General features: G+C 43.2%; 1 protein-coding gene across 1 annotated transcript in view; it reads right to left on the bottom strand.

Moving 5' to 3' along the window:
- The window catches only part of ATP8B2 (ATPase phospholipid transporting 8B2), an 81,897-nt gene that overhangs the window by 7,159 nt on the left and 53,124 nt on the right, over positions 1-21,614 (bottom strand). Inside the window, exons 14-26 of the mRNA XM_054178405.1 lie at positions 21,169-21,212; positions 19,368-19,533; positions 18,385-18,573; positions 17,449-17,564; positions 15,246-15,410; positions 12,692-12,803; positions 11,530-11,635; positions 10,527-10,674; positions 6,415-6,598; positions 4,669-4,892; positions 2,959-3,042; positions 1,848-2,093; positions 790-928 (exon numbers count right to left, since the gene is read on the bottom strand). Of these exons, the coding sequence (XP_054034380.1) occupies positions 790-928; positions 1,848-2,093; positions 2,959-3,042; positions 4,669-4,892; positions 6,415-6,598; positions 10,527-10,674; positions 11,530-11,635; positions 12,692-12,803; positions 15,246-15,410; positions 17,449-17,564; positions 18,385-18,573; positions 19,368-19,533; positions 21,169-21,212 (1,923 nt within the window). The remainder of the gene's footprint in view (positions 1-789; positions 929-1,847; positions 2,094-2,958; positions 3,043-4,668; positions 4,893-6,414; positions 6,599-10,526; positions 10,675-11,529; positions 11,636-12,691; positions 12,804-15,245; positions 15,411-17,448; positions 17,565-18,384; positions 18,574-19,367; positions 19,534-21,168; positions 21,213-21,614) is intronic.

Below are 21,614 nucleotides of genomic sequence, written 5' to 3'. Positions count from 1 at the left end.
ATTAATCCAGAAATAAGGCATTGATTGACTGACACACCAATCAGACACTTGAAATCAAAAGTGTTAAGATTTCAGAAGTAGAGTCTCTTAACAATACTGTATTGTTACTGGCTGTGGATGCACAGAGATATTGAAATCATCTTAACTACTGTGTTAAGATTTCATCTTCATCTTTGTCAGAGTCTGGGGAGTCACTAATTTTTATGTCATCCTTCACTTTTTGTGTGTGTTCAGAAACCTGTTATGTAGAGTAACTCCAAAGACCTAGTTATCTCTGGAGTTGTTGTCATTGTTGTGAATTTGCCATTTAACCTGGCTGAAGGCTGGTCATGATCACGTGGTGTTTTCCTCATATCTAATGGGAAGTTGTACTTCAGTGCTCTCCTGTTCCAACAAGGTAGCTTGTTTACAAAAGCACTTGCATCAAAATCCAACTAAAATGCTCCTAGATACTTGTAAGAATTGGACACTTGGAAAGAGAATGTAGAAGAGTGGCAGAAAGCATTCCAGCCAGTTCAGTAGGTTCATTTAAAGGACCATTCCTCTGGCTGCATGTGAAGGTGCATTCTTATGCAAGGAAGTGACTGTGGCACACATTCACCTGAATAGATGGGATTCAAAATAAGCATTTCCAGCAGCCCCCAGAAATGCCATAGCATTTTTTTTTTTATAGAACAGGCAATCAATATATTCTGTATTGCCTCTGGAGACGTGCAAGAAATTCTCAACAGATTTAAACCCCACAAAATGTCTACTCTGAGTACAAGCCATATTCGTCCCAGGGCTTACCAATGAAGGGAAATGAGGCTGTGAAGATCAGGTACATGCCATCACTATACATGGTGAAGGTGATAGCAAAGTAAACAGAAAGACTGCCCCAGATGAAGAACTGGTTCACAACTGTCCAGTATGAGGTGTCCAAGCCAATCTGAAAGAAGGGAGCAATACAGGTATTGTTAGTGCAGGTATTGTTAGTGCCTTAATTATTTAGCAGATCTCTACTGAAGACAGCTCGTCCTCTGCTTTGTACACCTGTTCTCAAGAGTTATTTATTCAAGTCTCAAATACAGGGCCATAGATCATAGGATGCTGGGATACTGTTCAGGGTACTACATTTGCTGTAGTTCTCAAGTGTTCACCAGTGGCTGGTACTGGAGACAGGATACTAAGTTCAAACACACCATGCTTATATTCCCACACCCTCAAGCTGTGATCCAGCATTTAAAGTCAGGAGAAGACACCTACAAGACCCCAGACAGCAGAAACCATTATCTTTTAAGATTTCTTATCCTGCTAGTACCATATGAATTTTGTACCACCCAAGTCTTAGCTATTTCTTCCAGCAAGTGCAATCTAGCATCTGCATCATGCATGCTACAGATAGGCCCATAATTCAGACCCTATAAATAACTGCCTGATAGCAGACAGACAGCCCTCCCTGTGCTTCAAATCCTTCCTATAAATCTGGAATGAATCCTTCTCTGTTCCCAGCCTTAACTTTTTTGTCTGCTGTGCCTTCAAACTTCCTGAGGCAAAAGCTCTGCTTTCCTGTCACCCTGATCTTTAATAACATGCAAATCTGTTGCTCTGCTGAACTGAGGGGAGTCATCTGGTGTCAAGAGACATTTTAGGTGGTGTTGGGTTTTTTTGTTTGTTTGGGGTTTTTTTTGTTGGTGATTGGTGGGGTTTTTTTCGGGGAGGTGGTTGGGTGTTGTTTGGGATTTTTTTTGCAATAATGCAAGATACAACAGCAAATACAACATTATCAGGGTCCCAAAGTGGCCCACCAGATGCTGCCTTCATAAAACAACAATTAATTCCTGTCTATATCACCTGGGATGCCTTACCTGTACAGACACCACAATCAGTAAGCAGGTCTGTGCCATGAGTGCAAAGGACTGGTAGTCAGCAATGGCCTTCCCATCACTCCTCATTGTATTGTACATAGCCCCATAGGGGATAAAGAAGAGAATGAGGGAACTGTAGATTCCTTGCAACATGCACATGACAAACACCATTTTGTTAAAATAGAGGTTCTGCTGGCCAGGCACATACAGCTGAGGAAACAGAATGCTCCAACGATCATCCACATCCTGAAAGCAGAGAGGAGATTGTCAGATTTGCTGACGCCTACCCAGTCAACCACACAAGAACACTTAGGGTGGGCACATCTCTGTGACAGGCATTTCCATGAGAAAAGGTATGACACACAATTCACTCATTTGTGCTAACTAGCCTGTGACAAGACAAGGTCACCTAGGTATTCTATCTTGTGCTAAGGAAGGTATACTTAATCTTAAAAAGTCTGAATGGTCTGTTCTACAGAAAGTTGCCTGGAAATGGAGGGATAGAAAATACCTCCCCTGTGCCCACACACAGGCAAGTCTATCTAACCTGGATCCCTTAAGTTTCCAGAGCTGAACACTGTGAACCACTGTAGAACAGCGTTTTACTTGCTTAACTTGCAAAAGGCATATTATAGGAACACCTTTATTGCCCCTATGTCTTGTTGAACAGTAATGATGAGGTTAGAAATGCGTATGTGGAATTACTGCAGAGAGACTTCCACTAGAAACCTGAAAAACGTGGTTTCAGTTAATTCATTGTGTTGTGTGGCTGTTAAAAAGGTGGCTTGTCAGGATGCAGGACCATAGTTAGCAAGAGATGTGACTATTTCAGGGGAGTGTTGCAATGGCAGCTTTTACTGCAATCAACAGCCTAACTCAAAAATCTCATCACACACTGTAAACCCATAGGCCAAATCAGGATCAATACACCATCTCCTCCCTGGTCTATCCCTTTTTTGTGCAGTTTTAGATCTCACTGGCAGGAGACAATTTAAGGGGCTATCACAACAGCTAGCCAAAAAAGTCATCTCCTTTTGCTTCATGAAACCAGCTCAAAGCACCTGGAGATAAAACCTCTGTAAAAACATCCAAATTATGATAGAAAGAGTACCTGATCAAAAAGGCTCATTCCTAGCACCGGGAGGGAAGTGTATACCAAATTGTAAAGTGTAATGAACCACTCATCGTAGACAGTCTGAAAAAAAAGATAAAATAGAGGATTAAGTTAGCAAAAGGCTAATCTTTTCCAAAAATACACACAATTAAATGCAGGAACATCCTGACTGGGGACACCAGGTGGAAGCAGTGCTCCGTGGTGGGCAATCAGCAGTCAAGAGATCCTGCCTCCAACCTGGCACCCTCAGCCCCAGGGCTGACACTTGCCCATCGTCTATCTGCACTTTCCCAGCGCTGGGGTGGATTGGACATTGGTTTGTTTTAAACTGGCAGAGTATTTTTCTGCTGCAGGAGATTTGTTCTTCTTGCAAGCTGCTTCAAATATGCAAATAGAGAAAGCGTAAGTCCTACGCAAGTCTGTGCCAAAGTGGTCACAAACAGAGGGCTGGAACACCTCTTCTATGAGGAAAGGTTGACAAACTTGGAGCTGTTCAGCCTGAAGGAGGCTCTAGGAAGGCTCTGTTGTGGCCTTTCAGTACTTAAAGGGGACCTACAGAAATGATGAGGACAGACTTTTTTCAGGATCTTTAGCAATAGGACAAGGGGTAATGGTTTTAAACTAAGAGAAGGTAGTTTTATACTAGATAAAAGGAAGACTCTTTACAATGAGTGTGGTGAAACACAGGCACACGTTGCCCAGATAGGTGGTAGAAACCCCATCCCTACAAACATGAAGGAACAGTGTGGCCAGCAGGAGCAGGGAGGTCATTCTGCCCCTGTACACTGCACTGGTTAGGCCGCACCTCGAGTACTGTGTCCAGTTCTGGGCCCCTCAGTTTAGGAAGGATGTTGACTTGCTGGAACGAGTCCAGAGAAGAGCAACAAAGTTGGTGAGGGGTTTGGAACACAAGCCCTACGAGGAGAGGCTGAGGGAGCTGGAGTTGCTTAGCCTGGAGAAGAGGAGACTCAGGGGTGACCTTATTGCTCTCTACAACTACCTGAAGGGAGGCTGTAGACAGACGGATGTTGGTCTCTTCTCCCAGGCAGCCACTACCAGAACAAGAGGACACAGTCTCAGGCTGCGCCAGGGGAGGTTCAGGCTGGATGTTAGGAAAAAGTTCTATACAGAAAGAGTGATTGCCCATTGGAATGGGCTGCCTGGGGAGGTGGTGGAGTCACCAACATTGGAGGTTTTCAGGAGAAGACTTGATGGGGTGCTTGGTGCCATGGGTTAGTTGTTTAGGTGGGTTGGATTGGTTGATGGGTTGGACGCGATGATCTTGAAGGTCTCTTCCAACCTGGTTTATTCTATGTATTCTATGTCCCGGCTTATTGCATGGGGGTTGGACTAGATGGTCTTTAAAGATCCCTCCCAACCCAAACCAATGATCATATGATTCTGTAGTCACGCCTCTGTGTAATCGTTATCCTTGTTTAATTGTTGTAGTCCCTTAGAACACTTTCAAAAGTCCCATGAAGGATCTTTGTGCTTCATAATGCACCTAAATGTCTTCAGGCAGCATAACGAGGGCAGCAATATCTGCTTTATACTCATACAGCTGAAGAAGACAGACCTGTGTTCCGCTCAGTGAGGGGGGAGGGAGGTGGGGGAGTAGCTTAGTCTTCTTCCTTTTAAAATGTTTCCAGGTGCTTTGCTGAAAATGCTAGCTAGACATGACCGTGAGACAAGAGAAGCTGGACCTACCTGTGCTGAGAAGCCAGAGAAGAAGCCATACCAGAAGTGCACTAACGTGAAGGCAAAATTCTTATAGAAGAAGTATTTGAGGAACTTGCACATACGGATGTAGGACCACCGGCCGTGGACCAGGAGCAGGCGCTGCAGGTAACGGAACTGTGCAAAGGAGAAGTCGCTGGACAAGACTGCCTGCATCCCCTCCTGGCCACTGATGCCAACCCCAATGTGGGCAGCTGCAGCAAGAAGTTACAGATCATACCATTACACTTTGATCATCCCATTTTAAAACTGAGTTCTCTGCACTGTAACACTGTTCATTCCCTCATTCCCTCCAAGCCTCTATAAAAAGTCATAGCTAATGTTATTTCTATGAAACAAGGAGATTTGGGGGGGGGGGGGGGGTTGGTTTTCTCATCAGCATTTTGATTTTGTCTGTGTTGAAACACTTCTAGTATCTTGGCTTTTACTATTCGAATGAAACTGCACCCTCAGTGACAATTCATGTTTTCTTTCTGAATGTATTCCAACAGTGTAAATGGTGGTGATCATAGCAGCTGCTGTTATGAAAAAAAATAAGTCATGTTGACATCTGACTTACATTTACTTGCATGCATGTCCTTCCAGCAGCCTTAGCATCCCAATCAAAATGTTCAAACCCTTTAAAGATTTCTCAGATACAGTGCTAGAAGGAAGACTCTAGCCTTTATTACATTTCCTGGACTTTATTAGTTCAATCAAATAATTAGATAGAAGAGTCACATCTCTTTTAATGGTGACCTGGGTTCATTAAATAGGGACATAAGTTTAATGTGACAGCTAATTATACAGCTTTTACTAATGAGAACAATCTTGATGTCTAGAGGATTCTTAGATTCAGAGGTTTCCAGAGAACAGTGAATTGGTAAAATCCCCAAGTCCCAACCCTCTCGTGGGGGAGTGGGTTAGTTCCTAATTACCATGTACACTTTCAATTTTTCTTATCCTTTCTTTACTGACTGTCTGATTTATCTCCATTGAAGCTCCCTACTTAGCCTTTTATTTCTTAATTAAAAGGCTCTAGTTAATCAATTCCTGCAAATTAACACAAGGAAGATTAGCAATAGGCCCTTCTGAATAATCTTAATTTAATTATACTGAGTTGGGGGAATTTTTAATTTATTTTTTTTTCTTCACAAATTCAGTGAGGTAATGGAGCACCCAATGAAGCTCAAGGACAAAGGGACCTAGAAACCTTTGATTAATAACTCAAGAGAGATCACTGACAAATGGCTCTACCAATGTAAGTAATAAAAAAATATCAGGTAACACTGTACAGACTATTCACAGGCATGATGATTTCCTTTCTGCATGGCAGAAAGAAAAGCTCTCAAACATACTGATTAGTTCTTTGTATTGCTCTTGTGATAATGGCTGTGCAGACAGGTGGACATATCATAGGTCTAGCAGGTTTTTTTGTCTACTCTGAAGCAGAAACAGAGAAATGGGCAGTAAGTGCAGCCTGAGCTTCCTGCAGTCCTGGTGGTGTGAGCACAGCAAAGAGCCCTCCTGTGTGTCCTGGAAGGCAGAAAACACAAGTAGCCTATAGTGACAGTGCTCTTTAGAAACCTGCCAAAACTTGGAGCACAGCCACTAGGTGCTGCAAAGAGGGTAGTACAGAAGATATTTGAATGTCTTCTCGCTGCTAGGCCACCTCAGATAGCAAATACATCAGCAAGTCAGGTTGCTAGAGTATGCCAGCTGTTGCCCATCACTCACTTTTGATCATGCTGACATCGTTGGCACCATCTCCAATTGCCAGGGTCACAGCTTTCTTGTATTTCTTCACCAGCTCCACCACCTGAGCCTTCTGCAGTGGGGTCACCCGGCAGCAGATCACCACTTTACACATGCAGGCAGTTCTCACCAGCTCCACCTCCAGATTCCCTTCCAGTGCGTAAGCCTGAGAAGAAGCAGCAAAAGGGCTGTTTCAATCCCAAGATTCTGCGATTCAGGTCAGACTAGCAGCAGCTCGTGGCCTGACAGAGAGGATGAGGCAGTAAGAAAATGAGAACTGATCTAGATCTTCTATTAAGCAGAAGGAAGGTGTAAGAGCAGGAATTGTCCACACCACTCAAGATCATTCCATGCAGCAATCACCTAAGAGCACATGCCTTGGATGCATCACAGCTATATTTGCACAAAAGCTGCTCTGGCTGATGTATCCTGACAGTGCACTACCAGTTCCAAAAGACAAGTTTCAAACAGGAACACCAAATTAGTAAAGCTGATGCTGGGACTGAGATAACCTTATATATATCCATGCAAGAGAATTGCTGCTTATCCCTCTTGGTCTATTTTTTAGTTCTGGGAGAACTGTGGTATAAATAGAAGATATTTCAATTTCCTAGTACTTAATTAAAAAAAAAAGGGAAATGCTGAGCTCAGTTGGGAATGACAAAGCAAAACAAAGCCAGGGAGAAGGCAATTTTGCTCTTGAGTGCTGACCTTTTAAATTAATCAGCCATATTATTTCTTTTGGGGATGCACAGAGATAATTGGATGCCTGGTCACCACTCCAGCTCTATATGAGGAGGAGGGAGCAGAGTTAACTTTGCATATTTCTTTCAGATCATGCTTTCTGGCTCTGTTCTTTCCTTCTTCTAAATAAGCATGCATGGAAGAAATTCACAGAGCTCTCTCCTCAGAGCCATTACAGCAGGCCCACTGCCCTTTCTGCATAAGGCAGACAGTCCCTAAGCTAGATACCCTTTCTTTTTGCAACAGAGAGCTGTGAGTCACCAGCGCCCACACTTGCCTCCTGTCAGTGGCAGGCAGGCTTGCTCAACAAGAGAGACCTTTTCATAGTTTAGCTTCAGTACTGGCTGGTCAGTGCAGTTAGAGATGGGTTTTTCCACAGTATCTTCACTGCACAGCACTAGAAAAATGCTACCACATACCACATGAATAAATACTGCACACAAATCAGTTAGTATGGTGATGCCATCACAGCTGCTGATGTGCTTCTGTTCACTCTTTGTTTAAGCAAGACCAAGAGTGTGCATGTGCTGCCATCCCACCCATCTGCACACAAGTGATGCAGCACTGAACAGATGCTGTGTTTGAGCAGGACAGTATCAGCAGTAATACCATTGTTCAAGCTCTAGAATTACAGAATCATTTAGGTTGGAAAAGACCTTGGAGATCATAAAGTCTGACCTAGCACTGCCAAGTATACCACTAAACCATCTCCCTAGCACTACATCTATACATCTTTCAAATACCTCCAGGCACAGTGACCCTACTGCTTCACTGTGCAGCTTGTTGTAATGCTTCAACGCTTTCAGCAGAGAAAGTTTTCCTAATATCCAGTCTAAACCTTCCCTGGTGCAACTCTTGTCCTATTGCTTGGGAGAAGAGAAGGACTCCCACCTCCACTACAACCTCCTTTCAGGTAGTTGTAGGGAGTGATAAAGTCTTCCCTGAATATATAAAAATAAATAAATAACATATAGTTTTGTCCACACTGTTGTAGTGGTCCTCTCACAGGAGAACACCATGTCCTTGATGAGAGAGGTATTGCCCACTCTGCTGCAGGCAATATAGTCTGGCTGCTCCCACACAGACCCGATCTGAATTTCTTTTGAGGGACATACCTACTTGCCAGAGTGTGGGTAAGTGTGTGGTTTTCCGGGAATAAAAAGAAAGTATTGTCACTGCCACCAGTTGTGCTTTCACAGCACAGTGCTCGGGGTCTGTGCTGTGGGCTGATGGGATGGAATACGAGCAGAGAGGTGCTTGCAGCTGGGTGGGATAGTGGGGAATTTGGCCATGCAGATGCACCAAACACGATAGAGGCCTTGTCAATTTTGTAGTGGAGATCTACAGAGAATTAAGACCCTGGAGTTAAAAAAGGAGCAAGCATGAGAGAGGGAGAGGGTAGGTGGCAATATAGGCACTGTCTGAAAGTGTCTCATCTAATGCAATGTCCATATACTTGGTACACAAGGCAAAAATGGAGCAAGATGAGATTTTTTGAATAATAATTTGCTGGGTTGCTCTATATCTTTATCAGCAACCTGGGAAAGCAAAATACAAATAAACCTAACCTAGGCTAAATGTCCCTCTCAGACAGGCTGAAATGTTTCTAAATTATTTTTATAATTTAGCCTATCCTAAAAAACTTCCAGATATGGAAAATCTCATACAATGCTTCACTATTCTCACCAGAAAGAGTGTTCAACCAAAATTCTCTTATCTTGGTTTAATTCAACTACCAGTTATTATTTGAGGAGTATTACCAAGACCTTAGGTACTGTGTCCAGTTCTGGGCCCCTCAGTTTAAGATGGACATCGAGACACTTGAACGTGTCCAGAGAAGGGCAACAAGGCTGGGGAGAGGCCTTGAGCACAAGCCCTGTGAGGAGAGGCTGAGGGAGCTGGGATTGTTTGGCCTGGAGAAGAGGAGGCTCAGGGAAGACCTTCTTGCTGTCTATAACTACCTGAAGGGTGGTTATAGCCAGGAGGGAATTGGTCTCTTCTCTCAAGCAATCAGCACCAGAACAAGAGGACACAGTCTCAAGATGCACCAGGGGAAATTTAGGTTGGAGGTGAGGAGAAAGTTCTTCACTGAGAGAGTCGTTCACCATTGGAATGTGCTGCCCAGGGAGGTGGTGGAGTCACCATCCCTGGAGGTGTTCAAGAGGGGATTGGACGTGGCACTTGGTGCCATGGTTTAGTCATGGGGTCTGTGGTAACAGGTTGGACTTGATGATCTTTGAGGTCTCTTCCAACCTTGGTGATTCTGTGGTTCTGTGAATACTGGTAACTGTTGTCCCCTCCCTGGATGTGTTAAAAGACATGTAGATGTGGTTCTGGGGAACATGCTTTAGCACCAGACTTACTAGATCTAAATGATGGTTGAGATGGATGATCTAAAAGGCCTTTTTCCAAGTGAAAAAAAGAATCTATGATTCTGTATTTTCTCAGAGAAAATGGCCCAAATAAGTTGAACAAAGGCTTTACTGATGCCAAACAAAGCAGGAAGCTTTCCTCACAGGTCTTACCAATGATGCTTTTACATAGATATCTCTGATTTTGTATGTGTGTAGATTATATGGAAGTGGAGGACAAAGCATTTGTTCTCACTGAATTACATTCTCTGTTTTCCCAAAATATTTCTCCAATATGTTAAAATGTTTTCAAATCTAATCTTGAACTTGATCATGCCTGCAGTTCCTCCTGGCCTGGTGTAATCTGCTCTCTTTTTAAGCAGTTAATTCAAACTGAATATCAAATAGCCCCCTGCAGATACCATTTAACTGTTGGTTTAGATCAACAGTGACCCCTTAAGAGCCATACTTTCCAAGCAATCTTGCAAATGTCACTTAACAATTTCGCCTGGATCCTCTTACTTCAGTTAGCTTGGAACAACATCATGGGAGATAGTGTCAAACAATTTATTTGTTAAGTAGCAAGATGTATATAATACCTGATAAATACATCTGTTATCAGATATATTTAGTAGAATATGGTCACTGCATACTTGAAACCCATGTCTGATGTTACCTTATCTGCTTGCTGCATCCATAAGCTGCTAACATTTCTGGTATCCTTGCTTAAATGAAAAATGATCCAGCTACTCTACACCTCTTGTTAACATAACATCAGAGCCAACTCTTCTCTGTTCCAATCTTCTGAAACCTTGCCCATCACCTCTGACGTCTCATCTAATCTTCAAATCCAATCTTCAATTAGGAAAAAAAAATATCTGGTCCTCTAGAATGATGGGGTTTTATTAACTTTTAAATTTAAAAGCATTTCTCATATGTCCTTATCACATTGAGTTATTCATGGAATTCACTCTTAAAGTGACTCTGAACCTTCCTTACCAGGCTGTGGCCAGTGATAACCAGACCATACACTCCATTTGCTTGCTCATCAGGTATAAGTTTGGGGGATTTTGAAGGTTTTTCAAACTGAATGTTGATTTCATCGCTGTCCAGAAAAGAGTCTGGCTTCATCTTTTTCCTTGCATTCCTGGGGGGGGAAAAAAAATAAATAAAAAAGGAAAAAAGGAAAAAACAAAAGGGGGGGGGAAAGACAGAATAACAATGAAAAGTTTGTGTAAGACATCCATCTCTTGTTTAATCAGCTTTATGAAAATATATTTTTTAAATGCTTCCCCTTGTTAATTTATTTCAATTTTCCCTCTATCCTTACATAGTTTAGCTGCTGTTGTTCATGCAGGTCATCCACTTGCTTCTGAAATTCTAACAAGTGTGTGCTAAATACATGCTAATTGAATGTCAAACAAACAATCTGAGCATCCTGAAGGACAGTAAATGGAATGCCAGTTTTCTGTGCATACTGTCTGGCAAACACCTATTTCAAGAGAAAAAGACTGAAAATCTTTCCCATTTCCCACCTATACCTAAGAATTTGTGTCTACTGAGAAGACTAAGGAGGAAGGCACAATTCCCAATAATGCTAGGAAAAGGCTGTGTCCAGAAAAAGGACCACAATATGGATAAAAAGCAGCAGCAGCAGAGAAACAGTGTAGCCCAAGTCTGGAGCCAAAGACTTTGTGGCTCCAGATCATCTGTCAAATGTCATCTAGTATTGCCTGCTTGACTCTGCTTTCTTATGTATTTATATAGATTTGACCTCCTGGATTAAGAAATTTCAGAGTTTATCCTGAGAGATGATTTCTACATTGTGATTAGCTGCTGAATCTTCCAGGGAACCAGCTAGCCCTTATCTAAAGTCCCTGAATGAACTACACCAAGTAAAGCCCAGGGGGGTGGGGGTGGGGGGGGTGGGTGAAGGAGGAATAACACAAAATACAAATAATGCTAGGGCACGGCAATGAAGCTGTGTATTTCATTAATTTACCTCAGTTCATTAAGTACGTCATCAGATGTGCTGCCTTGAATAATGAAAACATCTTCCATGTCATCATAGAGCAAGTTGCAGGAGTAACCAATATTCATGGCTGTCTCTGTAAAAGATAAAGCAGGAAAATTACCCATCTCAGCAACCTCAAATATACCACCGTCTCTGTGGCCTTTCCAGGCATATGACAAAAGCTCTACCTGCTCATTCAAAAGAGCTCTGAGCTTTTGAGAGTGAACAGTTTAAGACAGCCAAGAGAATCTTGATGGTTATGGCAGCAAATCCATAGGGGAAAAAAAAAAAAAGATTCAACCAAAATGAAAAAAGCTTTGAACACCCCTAGGCCAACATGCTTGGAGCAACAAAAAACACTTCCTGTCAGTTTAAAAAAGTTTTTTTATCTTTCCCTTCCCATAACCCCTAGTAAAATCCCCAAACCATAGTTCTGGAGAAGAATATCAAGACATTTTGTTCATAAATTCCAGGGAGAAAGGAAAAAAAAAAAAAAAAAGGTGCTTTGGTATTTCCTAAGCAAAAACATTACATCTGGAACACAATAAAATGAAATCTTCCATGTTTCTCAAAAATTCCTCTGCTAATTTCATGGATTTAATTATTTGCAAGCACTTTAAACCTGCTTGAAACATCACTGTTCCAGTGAAGTTACTATTTCTCCAAAATAAGTCACTGCAGTCTGTTTACTGCTCTTTCCAACTTAGTGCTTTCTCCAAAAGCCTCAGTTTCTATTCAGGATCATGAATTCCAGGACCAGATTGAAACGTATCACATATCCTCTTTAGCATTAAAATTCCTGGAAGACAGGACAAGACTTTTTTTTCACCTCCTTTACCAAGATATTCAACTGTACTAAAGTGACAACATTTTCCAGCATGTAACAAGGATTATGGGATTCTCACTGTCACCTCTCCAAAGGCAAAGAATGCTGCCTTCACTCTAGTCTCAGGACAGGAGTTAAGTACAGTTGTTAGCTACAGTTATCTGTTCTAATTCCATACAGCTGGAGTTTTGCCTAGCTGTCAATGAAGCAAAACCCTCTAGGTTTGTTTTCTGTGCAGTTCTCCAAGAAGAAAGAATGTGTCCTAGCAGAACCATCCCATCAGTGGGAAAGAAGATAAATATCCCAAGCTGTTAGTCCTTTTACCTTGCTTGTCTCCAGTGAGAACCCATATCTTAATATTGGCTTTGGCAAGAGTCTCAATTGTCTGTGGGACTCCATCTTGTAACTTGTCTTCAATTGCTGTGGCACCTAGTAGCTTAACAGAAAATGACAAGGAACTGGTAAGGTCTTTCCATTGCTAGCAAAGAAAAAAAATCATTAGATCTCCAGGTATTTACTCAAGCAAATTCAAATTAAATCCTGGAGCAAAGTTATACTGATTTTCATTCCTTCTCAGCAAATTTGCTGTACAGAGCAGAGCCCTGATCCTGCAGATGTTCTAGTCTCTAATCCCCCAGACTCAGATTAGTCTAGAGTACACATTAAATTCTTTGCCAGCATGTTTGCACACCTGTATCTCTGTCTTCTTCCACATGTCCTCTTCACAGAAGATAGAGCTTTAACTGAGGGGCAAAGACATCTGTGCCCAAACCTCTGTATGCATCCTCTACTGTGAAGCTTGCTCTCAGTGATATTGTAGTACAGCAGTCTCATAGCTGCTAAAACATCTTCTCCAGCCCATAACAGAGCTATCCTCACCCCTGCTCCACACTGTCACACAGCTAAATAAGACATGGCTCAGGATGCAAACCTTGATTATTTTAAAGTTATTGCTTTTTCTACATTTTGGAGATACTTGATGACTTTAACCTATTCTCAAAAGGACATGAAGGTTTCAGTGGGAGCTCAGGTTTAGATGGTGTCTGCTACCATCTTGCTGTCAGGAGACTAAATTGGGCTTTAAGCCCAAGATCCATTTTTGGCTTCCTAGAATGCTCATCATTCATCAACTCTGAGTGTTATCATTGTAGACAACAGCTCTGACAGAACTTCTCAATAGGGTACTCAAAACTGCACAATTCACAATTTACAGCAGGATGTGATGGTCCAGCTAGCAAGAGCTTAAATGCTTGAGGCATACAAAGCCCTCTTCTCGGAGAATCTACTCATCCTTGGCGGCCTGATTCTGAGCTGGAAGCCCGAAGGTGGACACTGATGTCAAATGTGCCCAGGAGGAGAGAACAAGGGCTGATTTTCCCCAAAGCCATTGGCTTCCTGAAGCTGTAGATAGGCACAACATTATTGTGGCCAGGCTTTTGCCTGTCTGCCCATGACCTGGTGTAATAGCAGCTGGAGAGACAATCATGATGACTTCCTGACTGTGGATCTTCCTTAGTTTTTGGGTTAATCATTGAAAAATAGTACTTTTACTACTATTCTCTGAATCTAACCATGTTTGATCCTCTTGTGTCCTTACATCCTTACTCATCCTAAGGGCGCCTAGCAGGACCCTACCACACAGAGGGACTTCTGCTCTTGCCCATCATCCAGGCTGTGATATTGGCAGTCCTTTACACCTCCACAAGAATCACATGCTTCCTTGATGACTCTGGTTGTCACACCCATTCTCTGTCACAATCTAAGCTTTCCTGCACCCATTCTCTGTTCTTTCCACAGCACCTTCAGAATCTCTACTGTACAGAGCACAGGGAAGGGTCTGGTGTAGACAGTGTTTTCTTCTGAGCGACACATCTTCCTGCTGTGAGCCTGTGACCTTTTATCTGCTCAGGCCATGAATTTCTAACCCTTTCTTGCAAAGCAACTAATCCTTAACCTCCTAAACCTCAGTGTCTTTCCTACTTTGGACATGACCTACAGAGCATTTGACTAGAGAATCAGCATTTTCCACTACTCTTTTGAGACCTAGAAGGGCAGTAGGCTCTTTCTCATGGACTATGCAATGTTGAGTATCGGTCTCCTTGGCTCACACTTTCTTCTCCCAGGCTTTGTTGGTATCCTGAGAGTATAGGTAATGGGAGGAGCAGTGAAGCAGCTCCTTGGAAATCCCAGAATTCCCGAGATTTTACAAAAGCACTTCTGTGAGTACAAAAGCTGAATTGCTTCCCCTCAGATCCCATACATCCTTTTCATTCATTATTCATGTCTCTAAAGCACCGGCAGACCCCTCCGATCCTTCAAAAAGCTGTAACAACATTCAGGGAGAGAACAGTGACTTGAAGATCACAGTTGAGACCTATGTCAAATTGACATAGATTTGTTCTTAGCCATCATCTCCCCATCATGCCCAAGGCTGCAAGAACAAAGAAGACACTCTGAAATGGATGGGTACAGGGGGGTTGGGAGTGGGGGATGTTAATTCACTGCCTGCAATTTCAAAGACTGGAAAATATATAGATCATCCATTTGCACATAGAAGGATAGCTATGAAATATTTGTGTCCCTGTAATCTCCTTCAGGCTCTGGTATGTAACTTCATCACGAGAAAGCCACTCTGACACCCACATGAGTTAAAATAAACCCATTCTCCTCTACTGGTGGCTGACACCCCAGTTAGGGGCTCCTGACGGAGGTGCCAGTGAAAACCCAGGACTGCCATATTCTTAACTGCTCCTGTCACACAACCCACTGAGCTGTTTGCAGAGCAGTGTTTACTGAAGTCATACTGAGCTGTTTATTGACAAACCACCATCCTCTCTGCCTCCCCCAGAGCCTGGCCCAGATTCCCTGAAACACCAACCATTAGGTCTTTTTCAATCTCCTCATACAACTCTGACAACTTATCTTCCCGTCCTTCCAAGGCAGTGCTTGCTTCATGGTGACGCTTAATCCAGTCCTGAAAGTAGGCTTCATCCAAGTTTTTGTAGGCCACCACGAGTGTCCTCAGACCTTCACCAGCAAACTCCTGTGAGACAGTGGTGAGACAGAACAGGTCAAAGGACAGTCTGCCTTTTTGGGCTTACAAAGTGCCCTTGGAAAGCAAATGCCTAGCTGTAAAATCATCTTGGCTAAAGCCTACAGAGGAAAAGGTCACGTCTTAGACCACAAACCTTGAGATGATTTTTTAAAACTGCTCCCAGACCACTCTATCATTGTCATCCATGGTCTTTACAAAGAACAAATTCAAAAGGGCTTTCCTACTTTCTAGTTCAAAGCTCTATATTGACCGAACAGTTTTTTCATAGGCTCATATTTCTCAGCAAAAAGTTCAGAATAGTGAGACCTAAATAAAAACTGAACACAGCTTTGGATTTTGGACCTGGGCTCAACATTTTTAGGGTCATGATTCAGGTTATGATTGATGGTATGCATCTCAGTGCTTGGTGGAATAACAGAGATCTGTTTGTGAAACTGGGGTCCAGGCTTGAAGCAACGGTGCATCAGCAACAGGCCACATCCCCAGCTCTGCTCTGCCCTTTCCTTTGCCAGCAGCTTTCTCTGACTCCCGCAGGCAGTGATCAGAGATGATTTTACTATTGCACAACTCCTCTGGCAAAACTTTATCTCAAACTCTGCACTGTATCAGCTGCATTTGGCGTCACAGAGGAGAGTAAACACTGACCCAAACATGGCCTTATGTGCATAACCACCTCTCGGTGCACACCATTAGGAATACAAAAGGCCACAAGTTTGAGTGATGCATTTTCCTTGCTACCCAGTCAAATGCCTATTGAGATGTGAAAGCAGAATCATAGAATGCTTTGGGTTCTAAGGGACCTCCAAAGGTAATCTAGTCCAACCCCCTCCACAGTACGCAGCGGCATCCTCAACTAGATCAGGTTGCCCAAAGCCCTGTTGATTGACCCTGAATGTCTCCAGGGATGGGGCCCCAACCACCTCCTTGAACAATCTGCTCCAGAATTCCACCACCCTCATGATAAAGAACTTGTTCCTAATATCCAATCTAAATCTACTCATCTCTAGTTTGAAGCCACTGCCCCTTGTCCTATCACTTCAGGCCTTTGTAAGCAGTCTCTCTCCATCCTTCCTCTAGGCCCCCTTCAGGTACTGGAAGGCTGCTACTAGGTCTCCCTGGAGCCTCCTCTTCTCCAGGCTGAACAACCCCAGCTCCCTCAAGTCCGTCCTCGTAGCAGAGGTACTCCAAGCCCCCTGGTAATTTTTGTGGCCCTCCTCTGCACGCTCTCCATCAGAATGATGTCCTTCCTGTATCAAGGGCTCCAGACCTGGGTGCCATACTTCAGGTGAGGCCTTGCCAGAATAAAGTGGTAGAGTCATCTCCCTGGACCTGCTGACAAAGCTTCTTTTGATGCAACCCAGAATGTGATTGGTCTTCTGTGCTGCAAACACAGACTGCCTGCTCATGTGCAGCTCCTCATCCATCAGCACCCCCAAGTCCTTTTCCACAGGGTTGCTTTCTGTCACCTAACCCCCCAGTCTGTATTGGTAAAGAGGATGTCTGAGCACCTGCCTGATGTCTTCTAAGTGAGAATTTCTGAATCTCAATCACTACAGATCTTGATTGTATTCAAACAGAAAAATGGCTCTGTGGCCGCCTACTGGACACCTGAGTTATTCTGATCCAAAGCATGCCTGAATGTCATGGGTGCATGTGTTGTAGAGAAACAACAGACTTGAATGGAATTTAGTTGCCAAAACACAGATGCATGGTGTAATTTTATGTGTTTTACCTATCCTGCATGGCTTCTAGCTTCAAGAGGAATACAGGTCTTCTGACTGTTCTGCATTGTATTTGCAATCCATGTCCTGGAGTTCAAATGGCATCTGCTGCCCATGTTTTGGCAACCAATTTGAAATCTAAGGCTTTATAAATTAGTTTCCCTTTTCACCCCAGAATGTTAAAAATGGTGTTTAGCTGTTGTTTCTGAAGCCTGGGGGTTTGCCTCAATGCAAAGTACATTTCTATACCTGGAATTAAAGGAAAGTATCAAATGCAGAGACAGTGTGCAGAAGAAAACACTTACATTCAGGTGTTCTGTAGTCTCCTCTTTGAGGGAGTCACAGGATGAATTAAGCAGTTCATAAAGAATAGTGTCAGCCCCCTTGCAATACAGAGTTAAGTCACCTTCTGGACTCCGCACTACGAGGAAGAGGAAATGAAAAGTTGCAAATCCCAGACCGAGGCACTTGGGATTCACAACACTTCCATAAAAACAAAGGAAGTTTTTTAGAGGTGTCTGAAATCCATCAAGTTTTGGCAAACTCCCAAGAATCAAGACAACCTTTGCTTAGAAAAGAAGATAATGCAAATACTAAGGCTACACTGGTCTGAGCAAATGCTCCATTGACTATGTGGTTCCTACAGGCAGTATTTCAGGCAGGATGTCTGCATCAACAGTCAAGAACAAGTTGTTTTTTAGGGAACTGGTCCTGCTGCTCTTACTGCTCCTACCAGCAAAGGTACTACCATTCTCTTGCTACAGTAGTGATGCTCCGTTTCTTGAAATATCTGAGGATGTTGGAGGGTTAGTAAAAGCTACATGAGGTTTCTTGAATAATTTTGTCATTTTCCCTGTGGGAAAGTGGGCTTCTCTACTTGTCCTTGCTTTCTCCTTTCCCACTTCCTCAGATTTCCCTGGTAGTTTTAAAGCTGATTAGAAAGAAGACATTTCTTGCATTGTCATGAGGTAAGTAATATGTGTAAAAACCTTAGTGTCTTCAAGAGCCTGCTCTGTGATTGTGTTCCAGTCATTAAGATGCTCTTCCACCTGTCTAAGTTAAGTATTTATCTAGGACTGTTGCTGCACTATTGAAAAGTCAAGGCAGCCCATCTTGAGTGCTTGGTGAATGTTATTCAGAAAGTATTGCAAAGGAGGTCTCCTTGTAAAAGCAACACAGCAGAATGAGGAGCAAGTTGAGAGGCTAAACAGGAAGGAAAGAAGGGAACAAAGTGAACATACCAATAACAGACATTCTCTTGCGAACGTTGTTGAAATCAAGAATAGCCAGCAGCTTGTAGACTTTTGTTTCTCCCATTTCAATGACTGTGATGGTCTCTGGTGTGCGAGCCCGGAACACAAACCCGAAGTTTCTGGCAGCAGTCACAAGGGCTCCCTCATCAGGAGACTGAGCTTGATACACCAAGTTACCTGGTATGCAAGGGAAAAAAAACCAAACAAACCCAAACCACCAGTGTGTCTGCTGCCTTGTTTCTGAATACAAATTCAGAGATAATATATCTGTGTCTATACCTGGAGGTGCAGCACTAGAATGCACCTTATGTTCACACGTATTTATCAAGTCTCATCAGCCCAACCCCCAGGCCAGTACAAGAGACCTCCTGAACTCTTTTGGAGTCTGTTATCACTCTCTTTGGAGTGCAGACAGTTTTCACTGAGAGAACAACCTCTGGTGCATTTAACCACTTCTAGTTACAACTTCACATATTTTTCTCATCAGTGTTTTCACCTTCTATGTGTCATTTTATGGCTCTAGCCTTCAAAGCATAGTTTTCACCATATCTGGAATCTGAGGAGAGTGAACCAGTATCTGTGGGAACACTGGGTGAGTGGAGCTAATGAGTATCCAATGGAAAGGTGCTCAATGCCCTGCTTTATAAGACTTGGTGCAGAGTAGAGAAGGAGTGGGGCAAACCATTTGCCATTGCATGGAAGCCTGCAGTTTCCACACTTTAGATTAGTACTGTTTGCAACAGTGCCAGCTCCACCACAAAAACACACTGGGAATGGAGGCGTTGGCCCTTTTTCTTCCCATGTAGCATCTCCAAAGACACTGATTTATGTGTACTCACCTATTACAGATATTACAGAATACCATCAGGAAGGCAAAAGTACCAATAACAGCTTTTGTGGAGAGAAGACACACTGTGGTGAAGAGTGAACACAACCACTAAAGTCTGGTTGGTGCCTTCAACAGTCCTCACCTTCCTTCTTCTCTTCTGGCATCACTGTGTGACAAAGTGAGAGCAGCCGGAAGAATCTGTGCGTTGGGACATCGCCTAGCTTCACAGCTTCAACCAGGCTATGGTCATAGAAGGCAAACTTCGGGTCAGCTAATGGGTTGTATGAGAAATCAACCTTTTCTGTGTTCTGCAAAAATATAGCTTGGTGTTATTTGTGGAGCTCTCATACATACAGCAATGCCTGCCCAGCACAGACCCTCTCTCTTCCTTACATTTACAAAGGGCACTCTCCTGCATGGCTATTTATGTCAGAGACTGATGAGTCTAAGTAAATGGGAGATCATTAAAGCTACTGATCACAGGAGAGGACAGGCACTTGAGGTGCCTTACAGAGCAGCACTCAAGCCGAGCACCTAATTAGCTAAGGATGCCACTCTGTATGACAGCAAATGCTCCTTACAAGATCTCTGGCAAAGGATTTCTACAGTAAAGAATGCTGCCTTCAATGCGTGCCTGCTTGGAAGCATCATAGAATCATTTAGATTGAAAAAGACCTTTGAGTCAAACCATTAATCTGGCACTTGCAAGTTCACCATTAAACCATGCTTATGATGTCAATGTCTGTGATAAAGAATGTGGAAGCCTAATATAAAATGGTTCAAAAAAAGCTGTGTTCTCCACCACATTCTCCAGAAGCAAGAAAACAATCCTGGTGGGGAGAAGATATGATAGATAAGTGTTTTAAAGGTTCGACTCCACAGGCACTTCCCATTTTGTCTAAAAACAAGGAGCGACAAGCAGAGGGAGAAATGGCCACAAGCTCACAGCATGATGTGTCAGAGAGGAATGTACTGCCAAGTCTGCCTGGGATGATTCTGACTCCCGCCCCATCCCCAATGAGCTCAGAGTTTCCAGGGTGGGAGTCATTCGTTTGACCTCTGCAAGTCGACATTTAGCACGTGCTGCAAGAGCATAGACACAGCACCACCCCCTCATATGCACAGCAAGGTCCAGGCACTCACCACCGTGGGTGTGTGGACAGCAGGACTTTGGTCCTGTGAGTTCGAGGGGCAGGAGGAGCTGCCTGGCAGGCAGTTGGAAGGACACCAGCACGTGTCTCCACCAAGTCAGTACTTTGCATTTTGCTGCCTGAGTGAGGGCAATGTGGAGGTACAGCACTCATCACAAAAAGCCATTTTCAGTGGGTAATTTAAGTTTTAAATGGCCTAGGAATGAATCACTGAAACAATGAGTGGGATTCTCATCATCATCTTGCTGTTTGTTACATGGATTACTGTATGCAGTCTTGAGACATTCTAGAAATCCAAGACATGTGGGTTTGTGCTGGCAAGCAAAGGCTACAGAAAGGGGGAACTCACCCATTTATCCACTTTCAGACATTTTTTGACTGTCCAGACATTAGTGGAATTGGACAGTAACCATTTTATCAATATTAGCTGAACTCACTGGTTCCCTTAATGGTGAAGAATATTAAAATGCAAGGTTATCCAAGTTTCCAAAAAACTTCAGTGGCCAAGTATTCAAGATGATCTGTGTATGCACTAGGAAGCATGTGAAACTGGGGGAACAGTGGCCACTCAGGCTACTCAACTCATGTTTAAATCAGGCTTACTGGAAGGGAATGCAACTCTGGCAATCCCCTGAGATCCACAAGAGCACACATCCCTCTTGTCAGGGATCAGGAACATCAGCTTTTTCAGAGTCGGGAGCAAGTGCTAACGCCTGACTGGGTTGTGTCCACCAGCACTTAGGCAGGCAGGTTCACTGAAAGCATAGATCCTCACAGCACTTGTGTACTTACCTCATTTATTTCTACCCTTTGCCCAGACATATCATACACATCACCTGCAGGCAAAAAGACAGGTTGTAGTCTCAAAGTTCAGGCAAGTGAAGTCTCTGAGGTTTTCTACTACAAAAATGGGTTAAGGTCTTTTGAAGCTAGTATCTAATTAAAAAGCTTCAGTAAGGATAAATATCGTAACATGGGCACTGTAGACGGATGATTCACATCAATTTCTATGTTAATCCATGACAAAATCCAGAGACTGGCAGACTCTTGAAACACAAAGCAGTTGCCATATAAAGTGACTGGCATTTGGGGAAGGAAAACTCGGCTCAAGCTGAACCCAGAAAAGATATAGTGGTAGGCAGGAGAAGAAGGTGCTTTCAGGGGATAATTTCTTTTGTACCTTTACTTGGGAATGCAAGACAAAAAACAGCTTCTGGATTGTATTGAGTTTACAACAG

Source organism: Dryobates pubescens, chromosome Z (assembly GCF_014839835.1).
Source record: "Dryobates pubescens isolate bDryPub1 chromosome Z, bDryPub1.pri, whole genome shotgun sequence".
Classification (NCBI taxonomy): Eukaryota; Metazoa; Chordata; class Aves; order Piciformes; family Picidae; genus Dryobates; species Dryobates pubescens.
This window is presented reverse-complemented; position numbering and strand designations above follow the sequence as displayed.